Raw genomic sequence first — 21,871 nt, forward strand, 5'->3', positions numbered from 1 at the left:
AGGCCTGCCCAAGTGCATACCTGAGCCCCACCCCCCGCCCCCCCCACTCCTCTCCCGTGCATAATGTTGTCTTGTGGCGAGGGCCGGGGAGGTGGTAGAAGGGCAAGCTGAGGGCCAGGGCACAGGTCTGCCCTGCCTTTCCCAGATCACCTTCTTCTGTGATCTGCTGCTGTTGTATGTGGACGAAGAAGCCCATTTCTACTGGAGGACCAAGTATGAGGAGGTGAGCCACGGACCCGTCCAGATCCTTGGGTTCTGTTACACTTTGGAGGATGTTGGTCAGAGCCCTGATATGATGTTCTCATTTGCAGGCAAAGGCTCCGAAGGTGACCACCAACCCCGAGCAGACAGAACCAGCTTCTGCACCCCCGTGCATGGCTGCCCAGGAGTCTTAGAGGGGACCCAGTCTGGGAGCCAGACACCGACACCAGAGTGACCATGCCGAGGCTCCGGTCTCCCACTCACTGGCCTGTTCCTGAGGCCTGTAGCTGTTCCCTACTGGTTGGGGGGTGGGGGTGGGGGCCCACCTTGGGGACCTCCTGGACAAAGCCCCAGCAGGAGTAGGTATGGGGGAGGGGAGAATTCCACCCTTCCACTCCCAGACAGACTGTCTCTCCCCTGACTCCAGCTCTAGCAGGATGCTGCCTGGGGGAGCCAGAGAAGCCAGTTTCGTATAGAGACCTGCAGCAGAACAGGAGCCACAGAGAAGGGGAGCCCCTGGGATACCCACATGACAGGGCAATGGTCCAGTGGGGCTCCTGCTGTGTCTAGGTCTAAAGAACTCTCTCCCAGCCTCCATCACCAGTGTTTTCAGAGGTGGCCTACTCACCAGCTGTCAGCACTGACCCTCCCACTGGCAATGGCGGACTCCAGCCCTCCTCCCCCTACCTACACCCCATCTTAGGTAGAACTCCTCCCTCTCAGCTGTGCCCCGCTGGGGTCTGTGCAACTGGAGTCTAAAGCAAGGTAGAAAGAAGCCTGACAAGAGGGGTCAGCTGCTCCCATGTTGGGTCGCCTGAGGTGGGTTCTTACCCAACTCTGGGCCTCATCCATGGAATGAGGGGTGTGTAGGAAGATAATCCAACCCCCTGGCACCCCAGGCAAGGGCACAGGCACCCTTTGGTCTCACACCTGCCCAGCTTATGAGCATCAGCTCCTTCTTGGTAGTAGCCCTTGGGGTGTGGAGGGTTGGGATGGGGAGGAGAAGGTGAAGAGGTTGAGCTAGTGGTCACTGGATCCTTTGGGATCTTCTATATGCCTCCTCATTAACCCCCCAGCCCTGGAACCTGCTCACTGGAGCCATGGGGTTAGGGAAGCTGTCCATCTGCTACCCAAGGTTATATCTAAGAACCTGTCAGGGCATCTGCACGTCCCAAAGGACACAAAGACCCCCAGCGGGCTGGCCTGGTATCTTTCAGGGTCTGAGTCCTGCCTGCTGGAGAAATCCCCCACCCCCCACAGCCCCATATCAGTAGGGGAGGAACAAGGGCTGTAGGAGCCAAACTCCTTCCTGCTCCCAGGGCAGAGGCAAGGATTTGGGAGTACCCACCCCAGGGAGGCAAGGGGCTTCTTTCTCATGGGTCCCTGGTGACCAGGGGTGTGCTGGCAGTTTGGCGGTGGAGCAACAAAGGCCAGCTGGGGAAGACCAGGGCTGGCGCTCAGGCTGAACTAGCATCTGGGAGGCACCTGGAGCCCCAGCAAAGCCTCAGGGTCTCTGCTGCTTCTCAGTCCCCAGAGCAACGCCCATGGGGAGGCAGGTTCAGAAGAGCCAGGGTGAGAGAACGTGGCTCTGAGGTGTGTTTCTTGGAGTTGGGGTCACATGTACCTGGTTGTCCTCAGGGCCCAACGAAAGCTGCCATAGCTGCAGAAAGTCAAGGAGTAAAGCCTGACAAAACCAGCAGCTTCCTGTGTAGTCCTTATATGCAGGAATGGGTAGTTGAAAGCAGTGGGAGGGGGCAGGGAGGGCCTGACGACCCCCCCAAGGACTGGAGCCTCACAGCCACCGGATGGACTCAAAGGTACTTGGAACAGGCCCAGGTATTTTGCATCCGTATACAGGGAGCGTATATCATACACGTGTGTAGCCTTTCTCTCAAAGCCCTTGAGGAAAGAGGTGGGGGGAGAGGATGAGTGCCAGCTGTGACAGCTGGAGAGCTGTGGCCAGGCTTGAGCTGGAAACAGCTGTTGCCTCAGTCTGCATGTGGGTGTGAACTACCAGGGTAGCCATGTGGGCCACGTGGGCACATGCTTAAGAGGCTCGTGTGCCAATGCAGTGTACCTCTACATCTCTGGGGACTACATTTCCTGGAAGCCCTGGGAACCCAAGAGGGGCCTGGAACTCCACCGCCCTCTCTAGGTGGCCTTTTTGGGACCTAGGCTCTGCTCTCTGGATCTGCCCCCCAACCAGGGGACATGTGGGGAGCCTGTGCAGGGGAGCCTGTGCAGGGGAGCCTGACTCTGCCCTTTTCATGGATCCCTCCTCTCATGGTGTGTGCGGGGGTATATGCAGCTTCCCTCTGAGCTCGGCAAAGGGCACCGCCCTGCGGGCAGGACCCCAGGACTCAGGCTCAGTGGTGTCCCTGACCACAGCTGGTGCCCGCCTCTTGCCAAATCTTGGCATCTTTGCTATGGATTGGGGACAATCACCTGGTTCCTGGGGGCAGGAGAGGACTCAGTGACACAAAGAATGCAATGGTGGACACAGCAGCAGGCCATGTGGCTGGCCAAGAGGTTATTATTATAGCTATCTGGGGTTGCGGGCTTCCTCCCCACCCACCCTAACCCACCCCACCTGCCCAAGTAACTGGAGTTGTTCATGAACAGTAAGGCTCTGGGCAAAATGTTCCCCACACCAGCACTGGCCACGGCCCACTCCCCAAAACCCAAAGCTAGGCACTTGGGCTAAGGCTTTAAGGTCTGGGGGACCCCTCAGCATGGGCAGGCCTGCAAACCTGAGCTGGCTCAGACAGAAGAGACTCCCAGCTCCTCAGGGCTCCTGAGGAGGTGGGGTGAGGGCAGAGCAAGCATGGGCAGGCCTCCAGCTCGATTCATGGACTGGTGGGCTACTCCGTGGGGCTGGGCTCCTGGGAGGGCAGCTGGCTGGGGGGCTGCACAGTCTGTATCGTCTCCTCCAGGTTGGTGCTGGGGAACACCACGTAGCGTGTGGTGGTCAGCTCTGGCAACTCCCGCTGATTCTCTTTGCTGTGCCAGATGCCATAGCCAAAATACACGGCGAGCCCTGCAGGAGTTGTGGGAGACTGAAGGGCAGGTCCCGGCCCTGCTTGCCCTCCTTGCCTTCTTCCTGCAGCCCGCCCAGGGCCCCAAGCCTGGCCCCCACTCACCGATCAGCAGCCAGATGGAGAAGCGCAGCCAAGTCAGGTAGCTTAGCTTCAGCATGAGGCAGATGTTGAGGAGGATACTCAGGGCTGGAGTCAGGGGCACCATGGGGATCTGAGGGGGAAGAGCAGGGCTGGGCCGGGCTGCAGAGAAGGTCTGCTGGCTCAGGGCCTGATTCCTCAAGAGTCCACAGAGCCGTTCTCCACCTCTGGAGATTCTGGAAACAAGCGCCCACTTGCCATGCAGAAAGGAGGGAGATGGGCATACTGGCCTCCCCAACCCTGTGAGCCCTGATTCATCCTGCTACAGTAGAGGAGGAAGGGGCAAAGAGAGCTAGCTTGGCTGACGGCCAGTGGGGATTGGCTGGGGAAGGTACCTGGAAGGTGTCTTGCTGGCGCCGTTGCTGGTGAGCCCCCAGGATGAGGAGGCTGAACAGAAACATGACAGAGCTGAGCAGGAGCAGCAGGATGTAGCCCCCGTATGGGAGGTGCAGGCCTGAGTCCCCGAAGACCAGTACACAGGCCAGGGTGATGGCCGAGGCCACCAGGATGCCGAGGGCCCAAGCCACAGCAGCTCCAGGGCTGTACCTACCTAGAAAGCCCAGGTAGGGCCTTAGGGCTGGCCGCAGCTGCCCAGGCTCGGGGGCTAAGGCCTGCTCGGTGCCCACCAGCTGTATGTGGTCCGAGAAAGAATGGTACTCTTTGACGCTGGGGTCAGGGCTGGCTGGGCCTGAGGAACTGGACGGAGGGGCCCTCTGGAAGCGTAGCACAATAATGCTGGTGGCCACGAAGGTGTAGGCCAGCAGTGTGCCAATGGACAGGAACTGGACCAGTGCCTCCAGATCCAGCAGCAGTGCCAGGCAAGTCATGAGGCCCCCGAACACAAGGATGCCGGCCATGGGCACCTGCGTCCGGGGGTGCACTCGGGCAAACACCTGGAAGAAGAGCCCATCGACGGCCATGGCATAGACGATGCGTGGCAGGGAGAAGAGACTGCTGAGCAGGACAGTGTTCATGGCTGTGGCAGAGGGTGGGGGACTGGTCAGCATGGTGACAGGCCTACCAGGGGCCTCTGCTGCGAGCCAGGGCATGCCCAACCCCTTGGGAGCACGGGCATGCGTTTGTCTGGGATCTCAAGGTGAGCCTGAGGGCTTACTCCTCACCCCCCACCCCCACCAGAAATGGGACACCTTAGTTTAGGTGACAGGTCCATCAGAGAATCTGATGAGGGCTAAGTCCTTCTCCCAGGAAAGGACCTGGAAGCACATGCTCAGAACCAACATCTAACATACAATTAGGAGGGGACAGTGGGTAGATCCCTCTCAACAAGCCTAGGTGGAGAGTCTAATAATTAGCACCTCCCTGGGCCCAATATGCAACCAGTAACAGACCCAGATGGAGATGTGATCCCTGGGAAGCTTAGGGCAGGGCCCCACTGCCCCGGTCACTTCCACCGTGCCTGAATGGCCCCTTACCGCAGATGGAGCCAGCTGCCACAATGAAGCCAGCCCAGCTATATCCCCGCCGGTAGAAGGCATCAGCGAGTGCGGAGTCAGGGTCCAGGCTGTGCCAAGGCACCATGAGGGTGAGCACGGTGGAGACAAGAATGTAGGCGCCAGCTGCCAGGCCAAGTGAGATGGTAATGGCTACAGGCACAGCTTGCTTTGGGTTTCTGGCCTCCTCACTGGAGGCAGCAATGACATCAAAGCCCACAAAGGCATAGAAGCAGGTGGCGGTGCCAGCCATGATGCCAGAGAAGCCAAAAGGTGCAAAGCCACCCTCCTCAGCACTCCAGTTGTGCGGGCGGGCCAGGATAAATCCCAGGATGATGATAAAGAGGATGATGACGAGGCTGACAACAGAGAAGGTGTGGTTGAGCCAGGAGGAAACTCGGGCTCCGCAGGAGATGAAGACAGAGGCCAAAATTATAATGCCAGCAGCCAGGAAGTCTGGGTAGTGGGCCAGCAAGGGCACCTGCCAGGTTCCAACATAGGCCTCGGTGAAGTTGTGGATGCGGTGGTTGAACATAGCATCCAGGTAGCCACTCCAGGCACGGGCCACGGCTGCACCACCAATGAGGTACTCGAGGAGCACATTCCAGCCGATGAGGAAGGCCCACAGCTCACCCATGGACACATAGGTGAACAGGTAGGCAGAGCCCGTACGTGGCAGCCGTGCCCCAAACTCTGCATAGCACAGAGCTGACAGCAAGGAAGCCACGGCAGCCACAGCGAAGGACAAGAGCACCGCAGGGCCAGCCATCTGCTTTGCCACAGTGCCTGTGAGCACATAGAGGCCTGAGCCTACCATGCCACCCACGCCCAGCAGGGTCAGGTCCAGCGTGGACAGGCAGCGCCGCAGTGATGTCTCCATGGTGGATTCCTCCAGTGGCTTCAGTCGGTTCAGCTTCTGGCAGAAGCGCACCAGGCTGGCAGTGCTGGGCAGCCCCCTGACCATGATGGGCAGATAAGAGGAGCACCAAGCCAGCTGCCGGCACCTACCAGGGCAAGAGGGGAATGACAGGCTGCCCAGTTAGGTTCGGGCCAAGCTTCAGTCTGCTCTGTCCATCCATCACCCACACACACACACACACACACACACACACACACCGGACCGAACACCTGCATAGCTAGCTTGCCTGAGGGTTGGGATGAGTCAGATGTGGGCAGGAGGTCACAGGGAAGCCTCTGGGCAGGTGAAGGAACCTCTTGCAGCTGGACCTGGGTGTGCTTGGGGGGTCGGGGGGGGGGGTGGGTCTGAAGGTGGAAAGGGTGCAGCTCCAGGAAGTGTGGTTGGGAAACTCTCCTTGGTCTGGCATCCAAGAGCAAGGTGGAAGTCCCAGACTTCCCGGGAGCTGGGCAGGTCTCCAGGCCTCCAGGCCCCGGAACAGGAGCGGCCCTGCTGCCCTGGGCGGGGACCAGGCGGCCATCTGGCCTCAGACATTGGCACTAACCACTACCTCCACCCCCCCCCCCCCTCCGCTCCCTCCCTGGCCCCGTGAGACTTGGGGACAGACGCACAGGCCTGGAGGTGGGGCTCTCTTAGCCCTGCACCAGAAGCCAAAGCTTCTTTCTCTGCCCCCCACCCCCACCCCGCCCCGATAGGCTACCGCCTCCGCTGCTGCCCCTAGAGCCAGTTCCACCCGGATATCCAAGTCTTTGCCTCCTTTCAGGCCCCAGTACGCCCCTGTAGGACTCGCAGAGACTTACCTGCTGTCACCGCTGCCGCCGCTCTGCGTGCTGTGCTTGCCTAGCCAGCTGGCGTCGCCCGTGCACAGAGCCCGCCCCCACTCCCCCTGCGCCAGATCCCCAGATCCAGCACGGCGCCCCACCCACCTCGCTGTTACACAAGTATCCAGATAGCCCACCGTACCCATACCTCACACGATCCAGACCAGAACTCACCAGATCTAGGGACGCCCTATTACTGTATCTGGTTCACAGATGAGGAAGCCCAAGCCACCAGAAGTGACTAATCCAGATCACTGGGGTGGCCTCAGGAGGCAGGCAAGAGTAGGGACCAGGTCTGGAGGGATCTGGAACGCACCCCCTTGCTGTGGCTGCAGTAACCCTCCTTGATTCTTCATCCCAGCACATGTACTCTGCTCAGCCGGTTACTGTCCAAGATCCCCTCCCCCAATATTGGGGCATTTTAGGGGCTGCAAGGACTCAAGCAAGCCTCTGGTGAGATGAGGGTATGGGTCTGGCTGAGTGGCCCTGGCCAATCCCTGACCTCTCCTGTACAATGGGATGGCAGCAAGCCGCCCTCATACATTGCTGAAGGAGAGGGAGTGCACGGCTTTTGGGGAGTGTTCTGTGAGTTGAGGGAACTGCTGGCTGTTCCGAGCCTTGTTCTGAAAGGAGGCAAGTGGATTTGTGGGGAAAATCTATAGCTTTCCAGCTTGGGGCAACCCTAGGGTTCCTCAGATGCCAGTGACAGCCCATCCCAGCCTAGGAGCACCAATCAGGCTTGGAGGACCCTGGGGGACCCAAACGGCAGCTTCTCACTCATGGGTATCAGTGAGAGGTCATATGCTGGGCACCCACTCCATGCCATTCCCCACAGCATGGGCAACCCCCATGTCCCATCATGTAGCCATCACAAACTCACCTCAGACTTACTTATTCCTGGGGCTGAGGCGTCTTTGTCCCTCTGCACTTACGCTTTTTGAAAGTGAAAAAGTTGGCCTGACATGGTCTTAACTTGTCAACAAAATGATGACAATCCCTCCAAACAAAGCAAGACCAAAATGGATTTTCAGGGCACCTGCAGCCTCTGTGTTTCAATGAGCTGGTGACAGGATGGTGGACTCCCAGACAAGATGATGCCACTCACAACACTCTGCCTTGGCCAATCCCCTTGATCCTTTCTGATACTTGGCTGATGTTATCTTGAAGAACTTCTCAGACGAACTCCCACTTCCTGTAGGGACAACATCTCCCTTACTTCACTCCCCTTTGGCCAGAACATAATTGAGCAGATGTTTCTTGTTCTTAAATGTCTCCACAAAAATCTAGAAAAATGCACTTCAACCTGAGAGACTGGGCCAGTTTTGTAACAGAAACTACCCCAAGGCCTATCAACAACTACCTGAGAGCAGGTACGCGGTGTTTCAGAAAACTGTTTATCCACCGAGAGAAGGCTCTCACCACATATATGAGTATGTGTTTGAAGGCAAGCATGGTTGATACAGTGAATTGTAAACTTCCAGGGATATGACTCAGCCAAGTTCTGGGGCCCCACTGAACAAGGCAGTTACACAGAGCAACCTATGAAGGCGGAGTGAAGCTAGAGCACCAAAAAGGAAAAAGAAGGAAGAGGAGGAGAAGGGAGGAAGGGGGAAGAGGGGAGAGGGAATACTTCCCAACTTATTCTACAAGCCAAAGGCATCACAAGAAAGCAAAACTACAGACCACTACCCCTTATGTACATAGATGCAGACTTTCTCAACAAAATACTACCAAATCGAATCCAGCAACATATAAGAAGGGTCAAGTAGTCGCCTGGGTGGCTCAATCGGTTAAGCATCTGACTTGGCCTTGGGTCATGATCTCACAGTTCACGTGTTTGAGCCCTGCATCAGGCTCCGCTGGTGGTGTGGAGGCTGCTTGAGATTCTCTCTCTCTCCCTCCCCCCACCCCTCACTCTTCTCTCCCCACTTGCATTCTTTCTCTCAAAATAAATAAATAAACTTTAAAAAAAAGGGTCAAGTAGAATTTATCCCGGGAATGCAAGTTTGATTTAACACAGGAAAATCAAGCAATGTAACATGCCATACTAACAGAATAAAGGACCAAACCACATGGTCATCTTAATACATACAGAAGAAAGCACTCAACAAACCAGGAACATCCCTAGCCTGGTAGAGACTATCTATGAAAAACCCTTGACTAGTATACTCAAGTAGTGAAAAACTGAAAGCTTCCCCTTATCAAGAACAACATAAGGATGTCCACTCTCACTACTGGTACTCAACAATTTACTGGAGGTAGCAGCTATAGCAATTAGGCAAGGAAAAGAAATAAAAGGAATGCAAATTGGAAAGGAAGAAGTAAAAGTATATCTAGTCACAGATGACATGATCTTATGTACAGAAAATCCCAAGGAATCCACCCAACAAAATAACTAATAAGTCCAGCAAAGGTGCAGGGTACAAGAGCAATATACATAAATCAGAGGATCTAGTGTATAATGTGGTGACTATATTTGATAAGACTGTATTACACAATTGAAATTTTCTAAGAGAGTGGACCTTAAATATTCTCACACCAAAAAAGTAAATATATGATATGATGGATGTGTTAATGAACTATATGGGAAGAATCCTTTCACAGTGCTTAAGTAATTAAATCATTGTGACATGCACTTTAAGTATCTTACAGGATATCTCAATAAAGCTGGAAAAAATACTATATCTCACTAAAGCTGGAAAAAAAATCTCCAAATCAATTGTATCCCTTCCTATACACTAGCAATGAATTATCCAGAATGAAATTAAGAAAATAATTCTACTTATATAATCTCAAAAAGAATAAATATATTCATAAAGATATTTAGAATATGTCAATTATATATCAGTAAAGCTGGGAAAAAGGATGCTTAGAATAATTTTAAAAAAATTTTAAATGTCTATTTATTTTTGAGAGAGAGAGAGAGAGAGACAGCACAAGTGAGGGAGGGGCAGAGAGAGAGGGAGACACAGAATCTGAATGAAGCAGGCTCCAGGCTCTGAGCTGTCAGCACAGAGCCTGACGTGGGCTCAAACCCACGAACTGTGAGATCATGACCTAAGCTGAAGTCGAATACTTAACTGACTGAGCCACCCAGGCACCCCAATTCCTTCATGTCTTTTAATGGCTTGACAGTTCATTTCTTTTCAGTGCTGAGTAATACTACATTGTCTGGATCTATTATAGTTTATTTATCCATGCATGTACTGAAGGACATCTTGATTGCTTCCCAGTTTTGGCAATCACACACAATCCATGTGCAAGTTTTGGTATGGACATAATCTGTCAACTTATTTGGATAAATATGGGCATATCTTGGAGATATTTCAGGTTTGATTCCAATGAATAAAACAAATAGCACAATAAAGCAAGTCAAATGAAATTTTTGGTTTCCTAGTGCATATAAAAGTTATGTTTACGCTGTACCGTAGTCAAGTGTGCAACAGCATTATGAAAACCAATGTACATACCTTAATGAAAAATAATTTGTTGTTAAAAATTGCTAAACATCTTACGTACTTTTAGTGAGTCAATCTTTTCTCTGGAAGAGAGGGTCTTGCCTTGAGGTTGATGGCTGCTGACTGACCAGGGTGGTGGTTGCTGAAGGTTGGGGTGGCTGTGGAAATTTCTTAAAATAAGAAGACATGAAGTTTGCCTCATTGATGGACTCTTCCTTCCACAATTTATCTGTAGTGTGCAATGCTATTTGATAGCATTTTATACCCACTAGAACTTCTTTCAAAATCGGAGTCAATCCACACAAATCCTGCCACTGTTTTATCAACCACGTCTGTTTTCTAAATCTTTTGTTGTCATTTCAACATCTTCACCAGGAATAGATTCCATCTCAAAAAACCACTTTCCTTTGCTCATCCATAAGAAGCAACTGCTCATCCATTCAAGTCTTATCATGAAATTGCAGCAATTCATTCCCATCTTTAGGCTCCACTTGTGTTTCTAGTTCTATCACATCTGCAACTACTTCCTCCGCTGAGGTCTTATACCCCTCAAAGTTATGTATGAAGGTTGGAATCTACTTTTTCCAAATTCCTGTTAATGTTGATATTTTGACCTCTCCCCATGAATAAGAAATGTTCTTTAAAATTTAAATTAAAAAAATTTCTTCAATGTTTATTTTTGAGAGAGAGAGCACGCAAGCAGAGAGAGAGGGAGACACAGAATCTGAAGCAGGCTCAAGGCTCTGAGCTGTCACCCTAGAGCTCAATTCAGGATTCAAACTCACAAGCTGTGAAATCATGACCTGAGCCGAAGTTGGATGCTTAACTGATTGAGCCACCCAGGTGCCCCTGAATCAGAGATGTTCTTGATGGTATCTAGGATGGTGAATCCTTTTCACAACATTTTCCATTGACTCTGCCTAGGTCCATCAAGGGAATCACTATCTATGACAGCTATAGTCTTGTGAAATGTATTTCTTAAATAATAAGACTTGAAAGTTGAAATTACTCCTTGATTAATGGGCTGCAGAATGGGTGTTATGCTAGCAGGCATGAAAACAACATTAATGTCATTATACATCTCCATCAGAGCTGTTAGGTGACTGCTCACTGTCAATGAGCAGTAATATTTTGAAAGGAATCTTTTTTTTCTGAACAGTAGTTCTCAATAGTGGGCTTAAAACATTCAGTAAACCATGTTGTAAACAGCTGTGCTATCATCCAGCCTTTGATGTTCTATAGAGCACAGGTAGAATAGATTTAGCATAATTCTTTTTTTTTTTTTTGACTTAGCATGATTCTTAAGGGCCATAGGATTTCTGGAATGGTAATGAGCATTGGCTTCCACTAAAAGTCACCAGTTGCATTAGCCCCTAATAAAAGAATCAGCCTGTCCTTTGAAGCTTTGAAGGCAGGTATTGACTTCTCCTCTCTAACTATGAAAGTACTAGATGTCATCTTCTCCCAATAAAAGGCTATTCCCATCTACATTGAAAATCTGTTTACTTTAGCCACCGTCATGAATTATCTTAGCTAATTTTCTAGATAACTTGCTATAGCTTCTACATCAGCACTTGCTGCTTCACACTGCACTTTTTGTTGTGGATCTGGCTTCTTTCCTTAAACCTCATGAAGCAACCTCTGCTGACTTCAAACTTCTCTTCTGCAGCTTTCTCACCTCTCTTGGCCTTCATGGAATTGGAGAGAGTTAGGAGATTGCTCTGGATTAGGCTTCGGCTTAAAGGGAATGTTGTGGCTGGTTTGATCTTCTATCCAGACCACTAAAACTTTCTCCAGATCATCAATAAGGTTGTTTCACTTTCTTATAGTTTCTCTATCATTCATGTGTTCATTGGAGTAGCACTCTCAATTTCCTTCAAGAACTTTTCTTTTGCATTCTCAGCTTGGCAAACTGGTGCAAGAGACCTAGATTTTGGCCCATCTTGGCTTTGGACATGCCTTCCTTACTAAGCTTACCCATTTCTTCCTTTTGATTTCAAATGAGAGAGGGGCGCCTGTGTGGCTCAGTTGGTTAAGCGTCTGACTTCGGCTCAGGTCATGATCTCATGGTTCGTGAGTTCGAGCCCCACATCAGGCTCTGTGCTGACAGTTCAGAGCCTGGAGCCTGCTTCAGATTCTGTGTCTCCCTCTCTTTCTGGCCCTTCCCCTCTCGAGCTCTGTCTCTCTCTCTCAAAAATAAATAAATATTTAAAAAATTTAAAAAAAATTGAGAGATACATGACTCTTCCTTTCACTTGAACACTTAGAGGCCATTGTAGGATTATTAATTGGCCACTTTCAATATTGTTGTTTCTCAGGGAATAGGGAGGCCTGAGGAGGGGGAAAGAGATGCGGGAACAGGTGCCTGATGGAGCAATCAGAGCACACACACAACATTTATTAAGTTTGCCATCTTATGTGGGAATGGTTTGTGGCACTGCATAACAATTACAATAATAACATCAAAGATCACTGATCACAGATCACTATAGCAGATGTAATAATAATAAAATTTGAAATATTATGAGAATTGCCAAAAAATGTGACAGAGACACAAAGTGAGTAAATATTGTTGGAAAAATGGCACTGATAGACCTCCTCAATGAAGTCTGGCAATGCTCAATTGAGTTTATAAGATTTATTTAAAAAACCTCGATAAAGTGAAGCAATAAAACAAGGTATGCCTATACCAAGAAGTGTGATTGCTGAATCATCTGGTAATAATATGTTTAGTGTTTTAAGAAACTGCCAAGCTGTCTTCCAAAATGGCTGGACCATTTTACATTCCCACCAGCAATGAAAGGGAGTTGCTATTGCTCAGTATTCTCAGCAACATTTGGTAATGTCAACATTTTGGATTTTCTCCATTCTAATAGGTGTGTAGTAGTATCTTATTGTTGTTTTAACTTTCAATTCTCTAATGACATATGATGTTGAGTATCTTTTCATATGCTTATCTGTATATCTTCTTTGGTAGGTGTTTGTTCAGATCTTTTGCCCATTTTTAATTGGGATGTGGTTTTCTTGTTGTTGAGTTTTAAGAGTTCTTTGTGTATTTTGGATAACAGTCCGTTATCAGATTTATCTTTTATAAATATTTTCTCCTAGATTATGGCTTGTCTTCTCATTCTTTTGATGGCCAATTGATTTAAAAAAATTTTTTTAAACATTTATTCATTTTTGAGAGAGACAGAGTGTTAGCAGGGGAGGAGCAGAGAGAGAAGGAGACACAGAATCTGAAGCAGGCTCCAGGGTCTGAGCTGTCAGCACAGAGCCCGAAACGGGGCTCAAACACAAATCATGAAATCATGACCTGAGCTGAAGTCAGATGCTTAACTGACTGAGCCACCCAGGCACCCCTAAATTAACATTTGTTAACTAGATCCCTGGAGGCACTGGATGGTGAACCTAGGTTTAATAAAAGGTCATAAAAATTTTGAAATAGAGAAGTTTATTACTCACAGGTCCTAGAGGGGGTACATAGCATACCTTGAAGGACCACACCAGGAGGTTAAGGCGGGGTGCAGACTGAGAGCTCAGCAGAACCTGTTGCACATGCCTTTATTAAGGTCTGCAGGTGGAGTGCTTTGGGGTTCCCAGGCTAAGACCGGATTGGTCTATTCAAACTCAAAAGAGCGGGCTTTGGTAAACATTGCAGAGGTGTTATCTAAAGAATGCACAAGGGGAACGCCCACCCAGGGGGTGGCAGTGAGAATGCTTATCCCAAGGGCCATTGGGAGAATCATATCAGGAACTTACATATACTTGTGAATAAGTGGGCTCTTATCTAGGGCGTACACTCTTGGGAGGGGCCAGTATCAGTTTAAGATCCCTGTATGCTACTAAGCCACACAAAATAATTGCTGAGGCAGCAACATTACGGACTAGTTTAGATAAACTCTCCACAAACTCTTAGAAGAAAACATAGGAGTAAATCTTCATGGCCATGGGTTAGGCAATAGTTTTTAAATTAAAAAAATTTTTAAGGTTTATTTGAGAGAGACAGGAGAGACAGAGAGACAGAGCACGAGCAGGAAAGGGGCAGAAACAGAGGCAGACACAGAATCCGAAGCTGGTTCCAGGCTCCAAGCTGACAGCAGAGAGCCCAATGGGAGGCTTGAACCCATGAACCGCAAGATCATAACCTGAGCCAAAGTTGGACACCTAACCAACTGAGCCACCCAGGCACCCCAGTTTAAAAACTTTTTTAATTTATTTATTTTATTAAAAAATTTTTAATGTTTATTTATTTTTGAGAGAGACAGAGCATGAGCAGGGCAGAGAGAGAGGAAGACACAGAATCCAAAGCAGGCTCCAGACTGCACGCTGTCGGCACAGAGCCCCATGCAAGGCTCGAACTCACAAACTGTGAGATCATGACCCGAGCTGAAGTTGGCCAATCAACCAACTGAGCCACCCAGGTGTCCCTTTAATGTTTATTTTTGAGAGAGACACAGAGAGAGAGAGAGTGCACCTGCACAAGCACTCCAGAAGGTGAGAGGCAGAGAGAGAGAGGGAGACAGAGAATTCAAAGCAAGCTCTATGCTGTCAGCACAAAGCCAAATGCAGGGCTCAAACCCACAAACTGTGAGATCATGACCTGAGCCCAGGTCTGACACTTAACCGAGGCACCCAGGTGCCCCCAAATTTAAAGCTTTTGTGCTTCATAGGACACCATCAAGAAAGTTAAAAGGTAATAATCTACAGAATGGGAGAAAATATTTACAAATCATGTATCTGGTAACGGAGTTGTATCCAGAATATGTAAAGAACTCTTGGGGTACCTGGGTGACACGGTCGGTTAAATGTCCGACTCTTGATCTTGTCTCATGTCATGATCTCACAGTTGGTGAGCTCCAGCCCAGCATCAGTTTCTGTGCTAACAGTGTGGAGCCTGCTTGGGATTCTGTCTCTTCTTCTCTCTGCCCCTCCCCCGCTTGTGTGTATATGTGCGCACACGCGTGCACACACACACACTCTCAAAGAAATAAATAAACTTTAAAAAATTTTAAAAAAAACTCTTAAGGGGTTCCTGCGTGGCTCAGTCGGTTAAGCATCTGACTCTTGATTTCAGCTCAGGTCATGATCTCACGGTTTGTGAATTTGAGCCCCATGTCGGGCCCCGTGCTGATGGTGTAGAGCCTACCTGGAATTCTCTCTGTCCCTCTCTCTCTGCCCACTCTCTTTCTCTTTCTGTCTCTCAAAATAAATAAATAAACCTTAAAAAAAGAACTCTCACAACTCAACAATAAAAAGATAAATAGCCTAACTTAAGAATGGGTAAAGGATTGGTAATGGGACAGATGGTAGCTACACTTGTGGCAAAGTGAACATAGTATAATATGTAAACTTGTCAAATTGCTGAGTTGTACACTTGAAACTAATGTAACATTGTGTGTCAACTATACTCAAAAAATAAATATATAGATATAAATGGGTAAAGGATCTAAGAAGGAATTTCCCCAAAGAAAATATACAAATGTCCAGTAATCACATGGAAAGATTCTTGTCATCATTCGTCATTATGAAAGCCAAATCAAATCCACAGTGTGATGCTACACTTTGCACCCCCTTAGGATGGCTCTAGTCAAAAAGCCAGGTCATAACAAGTGTTGAAGATATGGAGTGGTTGGAACCCTCATACACTGCTGGTGGGAATGTGAGATGGTGTAGTGGCTTGGGAAAACTGCTGGGTACCTCTTCAAAATGTTGAACACGAAGTTACTATATGATACAACCATTATGCTCCTAGGTATATACCTGAGAAATGAAAACATGTATAGACACAAAACTGGCTCCTGAATTTTCATAGCACCATTACTCCTAATAGCCAAGAACTAGAAGCATTCAAAATGTCCATCAACTGATGACGGACAAATAAAATGTGAAATATCCATACAGTAAAATACTATTTGCCCATAAGAATGAATAAAGAGGTGATAAAACATGGACAAATCTTGAAAACATAATGCTAAGTGAAAGAAGCCATTCACAAAAAGACCACATACTGTACAATTTCATTTATATGAAATGTCCAGAATAGACAAATACATAGAGGCAGAGACAGATTAATGGTTTCCAGGGGATGAAGGGAAAGGGGAATGATTGCAAATGGCTACATGCTCTCGTTTTTTTTTTGGGGGGGGGACGAAAATTTTCTGAAATTAGTTACTGGTGATGATTGCACAATCTGTGGATATACTAAAAACCACTGAGCTGTATACACACTATCAGTGTGGAGCCTGCTTGGGATTCTCTCTCTCTCTCAAAATAAATAAATAAACTTAAAAAAAAATTTAAGATAAATCACCAAACTGTTTCCAATAAAGAACTCCAGGAGCATAAAGGGCTGAGTGCTCAGAGAAAAATGAAGACCAGTAAACAGAGGAACAGAGAAAGAAAGGGAGAAACCACTGTTTTCCCCCAAACCGGTCCATCTGTGCTGCCTGACGCAAGTCAAGGTATTACTTTTTCTTTTTTACTTTATTTATTTGTGGGGGGGGGGGGGGGGGAGGGGCAGAGAAAGAGGGAGGGACAGCAACCCAAGCAGGCTCTGTGCTGTCAGCACAAAGTCCAACACAGGGCTCAAACCCACGAACCACAAGATCATGACCTGAGCCGAAGTCAGACGCTTAACTGACTGAGCCACCTAGGTGCCTCCCTCAGCCTTTCTTTTTGCCCTCAGCCCTGGCAATGACAGTCACATCTGTCCCCACCTGCTCCAGCCCTTACTAGGGGTGCATCCTCTCCCCATTTCCTATCACCCTCTCTGCCCCAAATTGACCCTGGTTCCTGGTACCCACTCTTCCCTGAGAAGAGTCTCCAGTCTATTTTTCCAAACACCATTTCCCGGAAGCCCCAGTTAGCTGCCCTACTGTGATGACGAAAACAACGCTATTCTCAGTGGCTGCTTAGGCAGGATAACCCTGTTCACAACACAGAGTCTGGACAACTGGGTAAGGACTTGAGTTTAGGATACCTGTTGTAAGTTCCAGCTTTAGCTCCTCCTCTTCCTGCACCTTTTAAAATATCCACTAGGGGCGCCTGGGTGACTCAGTCAATTGAGTGACGAACTGGGTTTCAGCTCAGGTCATGATCCTGGGGTCATGGGATTGGGCCTCAAGTCGGTCGCTGCACCAAGTGTGAAGCCTCTTTAGTATTCTCTCTCTCTCTCTCTCTCTCTCTCTCTCTCTCTCTCTCTCCCCCTCTTCTCCTCTCCTCCACTCGTGCACTAGTGCACTCTCTCTCTCAAATAAAAAAATTTAGGGGCACCTGGGTGGTTCAGTCAGACTTCAGCTCAGGTCATAATCTCACGGTTTTTGAGTTCGAGCCCCACACCCGGCTTTCTGTTGTCAGCACAGAGCCTGCTTCAGATCTTCTGTCTCCCTCTCTCTCTGCCCCTCCCCTATATGTGCTCTCTCTCTGTCTCTCTCAAAATAAATGAACTTAAAAAATAAAATAAAATAAAATAAAATAAAATAAAATAAAATAAAATAAAATAATTTTAAGGGCGCCTGGGTGGCTCAGTGGGTTAAGCATCTGACTTGATTTTGGTTCAGGTCATGATCTTGCAGGATCAAGCCCCATGTTGGGTTCTGCACTGGTGGCATGAAGCCTGCTTGGGATATTGTCTCTCCCTCTCTCTCTGCTCTTCCCCCGCTCACACTCTTCTCTCTCTCTCAAAATACATAAACGTTTAAAAAATTTTTTTAAAAAATATATCCACTTAGAGGGGCACCTGGCTGGCTCAGTCCATAGAGCACTTGACTCTTGATCTCAAGGTTGTGAGTTCGAGCCCCACGTTGGGTGTAGAGATTACTTAAAAACAAAATATTTAAATAAATAAATAAATAAATAAATAAATAAATAAATAAATAAAATATCCACTTAGAGTTAAGTCCAGGAAAAGTTAGTGACCTCCACTCTAAAGAACAGCTACCCTGCTCTCTATCTCCTGCTGTTTTGTGACCTTGGACAGAGGACTTGCCTTTCCCCACCCCACACCCCCGCCCTGCCACCACTCAATGCACCCTCACTTCTGGGATCTGTAAGTAACAATAAATCTTATGACTTTTCCTTTGTGTGGGTATACTGAAACTGTACCTTTGATCAAAACAACTCTTTGTGTCTCACTTCTCCAAAGGGGAATGGGAGCTCAGATATTGAGGGAGCTACCTGTTGACCCCATGTGGGTGGCTTTTGCCCTTATTTATCAGGTCATATCTACATATTATATATAAGGCATCATGCCCAATGTGGGGCTTGAATTCATGACCCCGAAATCAAGTCACATGTTCCACTGACTACGTCTGCCAGGTGTCCCTCCATAATCAATGCAATACACCACGTTGGGCTTCTCAACTCTCTAATTCTTCTCACCTCCAGACCATACTGTCTCTGAAATCTGCCAGAGCAAAGGAGAAGTGGAGAGCTGAAGAGTTGTTCCCACTGAATGCATGGTGGGAGGTGTTGCTCAAACCTAGACCATTTGAACTGCTACTGTGAACATTACGTCGTACCTCCATTGACCTAGAAGTGGTAGGCAGGGCAAAAAAGAAATCTGCATTTTGCATCTGTGTTTTCGAAATTTTTTACATTATATCTATACATTATTATAATGTAAGTTTATAGGTTATATATACTTTGCATTTATTTATATTCTTGATATTTAACTCTTTTTTAATCCTGCCTTCTATATGAGAATTCCAGTTCACTCAGGTTGTGCTTAGAAGAGCCAAGACAAGGGGTTCTTTTCCTCCATAGGGTAAACTCTGGCTCTCCCATGGACCAGCAGCAGTAATGTGGTAGTGAACTGAGGGCATCAGCCTCCCTTCCAGGAACCTTTCAAATTCTGTGTATCGTTTCACCAAGCCTGTGTGGGTGCATGGGTGAGCAATTCTTTGGCTTTCTGCAATGTGGGGTCTCCTTGCCCCCATCCTCCCCCTGATGCCTTATGCACCCCCTAAATAGCCAATCCAATCTGTAGCTGTGGCTGGTTTCCTACCCACCAGTTAAAGCCAGACTCCTTAGTCTGGCCACAGTCACGCTGGCCACACCCAGAACGTCCAGTGTCACCCTCTTTGCTACAGCACAGGCTCCTGGCTGAATCTTACAACTCTCAGATCTCCCTGTCTCCACGCCTGCTTTGCCCACCCCCTATTCCTCTTTGCTGCTTGGAAAACTCGCGATACTTTCTTTGAGACCGTGATAAACCTAAGTCTCCTAGAAGGCAAAAACAATCCTTCCCTCTGTTCAAGAGTTTTTCAGCCGCTTCCTTCAGGGAACCTGTCCGGTGGTCCACATCACGTCCACTTCTTGCAGAAATCCTGTTATATCTGCCCCGACAAACCCAGGACTTAAAAATTCTTACCGGCCCAGGATACTAACATCAGCACCAGCAAAAGTCTGCTAAAGAAATAGTCCTTATATGTATTTGCTCAAACTTAAGTCTGCCAAACCCTTTTTATCGTCATCAGCCCTTGTCACCTCCAATATCCGTGTACAGGTAAAAACGAAGATGTAGTACAACTACATTTTACAGATGAACATATGGGGCTCGGGTGGTGTAAGCTATGTAGTGTGGCCTCCACTCCTAATCGGGGGCGCCCTGAGACTGCCCCTCCACAGTCGCTCAGCGGGGGTCAGCCCTGCAGCATCCTATCAATGCTGCAAAAGACGCTCAGCCACTGCATCCCCACCATCAGGTCGCCACTTTCCGTCCAAAGGGATGAAAGTCGCCACTTCCCGCCCAAAGTGGCAACCAATCAAAAGCTATTTCGCAGGTCAAGAAATGGCAACTGAGGTCCGATCCTGGGACCCGCCCCCTGAAGCAGTCGGAGCCAATGGTAATCGCGTGGGCAGAGAGCCAATGAGGACGCGGCACGCGGCTTGGCAGGCAGCAGTTGAGCGCGTCTTTACTCTGAGAGGAGGTGATACCGCAGTGCGACCAGAAGGCGACCACCATGGTACGGCGGGCAGCCTGGGGCGGGGGGCCAGGGGGAAGCTTGAGGGACAGACCTAGGTGGCAGTGGGGTGCAGGGGTGCCCCGACTTAGCAGCGCCAGGATGCTCGTACTACCCGGGATCAAGTCCAGAGCTTGTGGGTCTGGGGTTAGCGCCTGCCACCGTTACCCTTCGCTCATACTTCCCTAAGCAACACCAAGTGTTGTGCTCGAATTCTCTCCTACTTGCCCCTGTTACTTTGTGGGCTGACCAGGGCACTTATATAGATAGGCATTATTTACAACGTATTGAAATAAGAATGATAGAAAACGGTATATGCTGAAAAATCTTGCTTCCTCCATTAGATAGGGTTTGGTATGTATGTATTTGAATATATATATATATATATATATATATATATATATATACTTTTTTTATATGTATACATACATACATATATTTTATATACATACATACATACATTTTTTTGGTTGGTTTATACTTAGAATTTTCTTAGAGCCAAAGGAATCGAACAGGAATAGATATGTATATATCACCCCTTCTTGCACCAAAAATAGCACACAGTATACACTCTTGCACCACGTTTTTTCATTGTATGAAAAATCCAGTGCCCTCCGAGTCAGCATACAAAGATTTGCTTTGTACTTTACTGCCACATAGTACTCTCATGTGTGGTTGTAGATTTTTCAGCCTGTTCAGTGTCTCTGAATACTTGGATTTTTTCCCCCAGTCTTCTATACATGAAACTGCAATGAGTAATCTGAGCCTGTGCTGTTTTGACTGGTGTAGGTGTATTTGGGATGCCAGAAGTGGATGACTGTGGTTTTGTAGATCTTGTCAGATCCCCTTTTATCAGCAATATGTGAGAATTTCTGTCTTCCCACAGCAGACTAAGCTTCTGCCTTTAATTTGTGCATTTTTATATCCTCAGCTCATAGATCTACTAGGTAGTTGTTGAGTTAACCCATTAATAGTTTACACATCAGTGGAACCCAACCAACACCTCTGTCATTGTGTACTTCCAAAACAAGTGGTGCCTAAGAGGAGTCTTATGTGGAGAGCAGCCAGAATAATCCTGTACATATTATATATACACACATATAACTGTATATATACAAACTATATAATTCATTGTATAATAATTCATACTGACCTCTGCATTCTTCCTCTGTAAAGCCTCTGGTTTTGAGGCCTCTCCTATTGGTCATTGTACAGCATGAAATAAAACTGCTCAAAAAAATTATTTGTAGAGGTGAATTATTCTAAGTGTAAAGGAAAGCTATCTTCTATTGCCAGACAGATAAAAGGAAGCTTCAGGATTAGAAGATATTTGTGCATTTCATCATTTTTAGGAGCTATTATTAGCAGAGGCTTTGTCTTAAAGAAGAAAAACACCATGATTAATACTTTCAGAAGAGCTATTCTGTCATTGTTGCTTGATACGATAGGGTCTTCTGAAGTTGAAATGCCTAAAATTTGATTTTTAAAGTTTATAGTACTTAGTTGAGTCAACTAAGTTAGGAAACTTCTGGGGAGGGGGGAGGTGGTGACAAGTTAGTGTAAATATAACCCACAAGAACTTACATTGAGAAAATGTTGGCCATTTTAGGTACTTTCTCTTTGTTAGAAGAGTTTATGTCTGAAAATGATTTTAATAGGAATCCTGGGGGGGGGGGGCGCCTGGATAGCTCAGTTGGTTAAGTGTCGACTTCTAGTTTTGGCTTAGGTCATGATCCCCTGATTAGTGAGTTCAAGCCCCAACTCTGTCTCAGAGCTGGCAGCACAGAGCCTGCGTGGGATTCTCTCTCCCTCCCTCCCTGCCCCTCCCCCGCTTGTGGTCTCTCAAAATAAACATGTAAATATGTTCATATTTAATATAATTTAAT

General features: G+C 47.9%; 2 protein-coding genes across 7 annotated transcripts in view; one reads left to right on the forward strand and one right to left on the reverse strand.

Moving 5' to 3' along the window:
- Positions 1 to 1,900, forward strand: part of P2RX6 (purinergic receptor P2X 6) — an 11,426-nt gene extending 9,526 nt beyond the window's left edge. For all 5 annotated transcript variants that reach the window (XM_058692943.1, XM_058692940.1, XM_058692942.1 and 2 more), the window contains 2 exons: positions 146 to 223; positions 312 to 1,900. In XM_058692943.1, coding sequence (XP_058548926.1) covers positions 146 to 223; positions 312 to 395 — 162 coding nt within the window. In that variant the 3' untranslated portion in view covers positions 396 to 1,900. The remainder of the gene's footprint in view (positions 1 to 145; positions 224 to 311) is intronic.
- A 21-nt stretch (positions 1,901 to 1,921) lies between these two features.
- Positions 1,922 to 6,637, reverse strand: SLC7A4 (solute carrier family 7 member 4). 2 transcript variants are annotated; one of them, XM_058692934.1, is made up of 5 exons: positions 6,545 to 6,637; positions 4,811 to 5,832; positions 3,928 to 4,353; positions 3,342 to 3,450; positions 1,922 to 3,238 (listed from the first exon to the last, which is right to left on the reverse strand). In XM_058692934.1, exons 2-5 carry the CDS (start codon positions 5,790 to 5,792, stop codon positions 2,962 to 2,964), a joined length of 1,794 nt encoding a protein of 597 aa, XP_058548917.1. In that variant the 5' UTR covers positions 5,793 to 5,832; positions 6,545 to 6,637; the 3' UTR covers positions 1,922 to 2,961. The 2 variants fall into 2 exon arrangements, with proteins under 2 accessions (XP_058548917.1, XP_058548916.1); XM_058692933.1 differs by having other exon boundaries at positions 3,713 to 4,353.
- Between the last annotated feature and the right edge of the window lie 15,234 nt (positions 6,638 to 21,871).

Source organism: Neofelis nebulosa, chromosome 11, assembly GCF_028018385.1.
Source record: "Neofelis nebulosa isolate mNeoNeb1 chromosome 11, mNeoNeb1.pri, whole genome shotgun sequence".
NCBI lineage: Eukaryota > Metazoa > Chordata > Mammalia > Carnivora > Felidae > Neofelis > Neofelis nebulosa.

Coding starts and splice junctions, on each gene's coding strand:
- SLC7A4 (XM_058692933.1), bottom strand. CDS start 5,792: ATGGTCAGGGGGCTGCCCAGCACTGCCAGCCTGGTGCGCTTCTGCCAG. Junction 4,354..4,810: donor GGCAGCTGGCTCCATCTGCG/GTAAGGGGCCAT, acceptor CCTCTGCCACAG/CCATGAACACTGTCCTGCTC. Junction 3,451..3,712: donor GCCAGCAAGACACCTTCCAG/GTACCTTCCCCA, acceptor CTTCCCCCTCAG/ATCCCCATGGTGCCCCTGAC.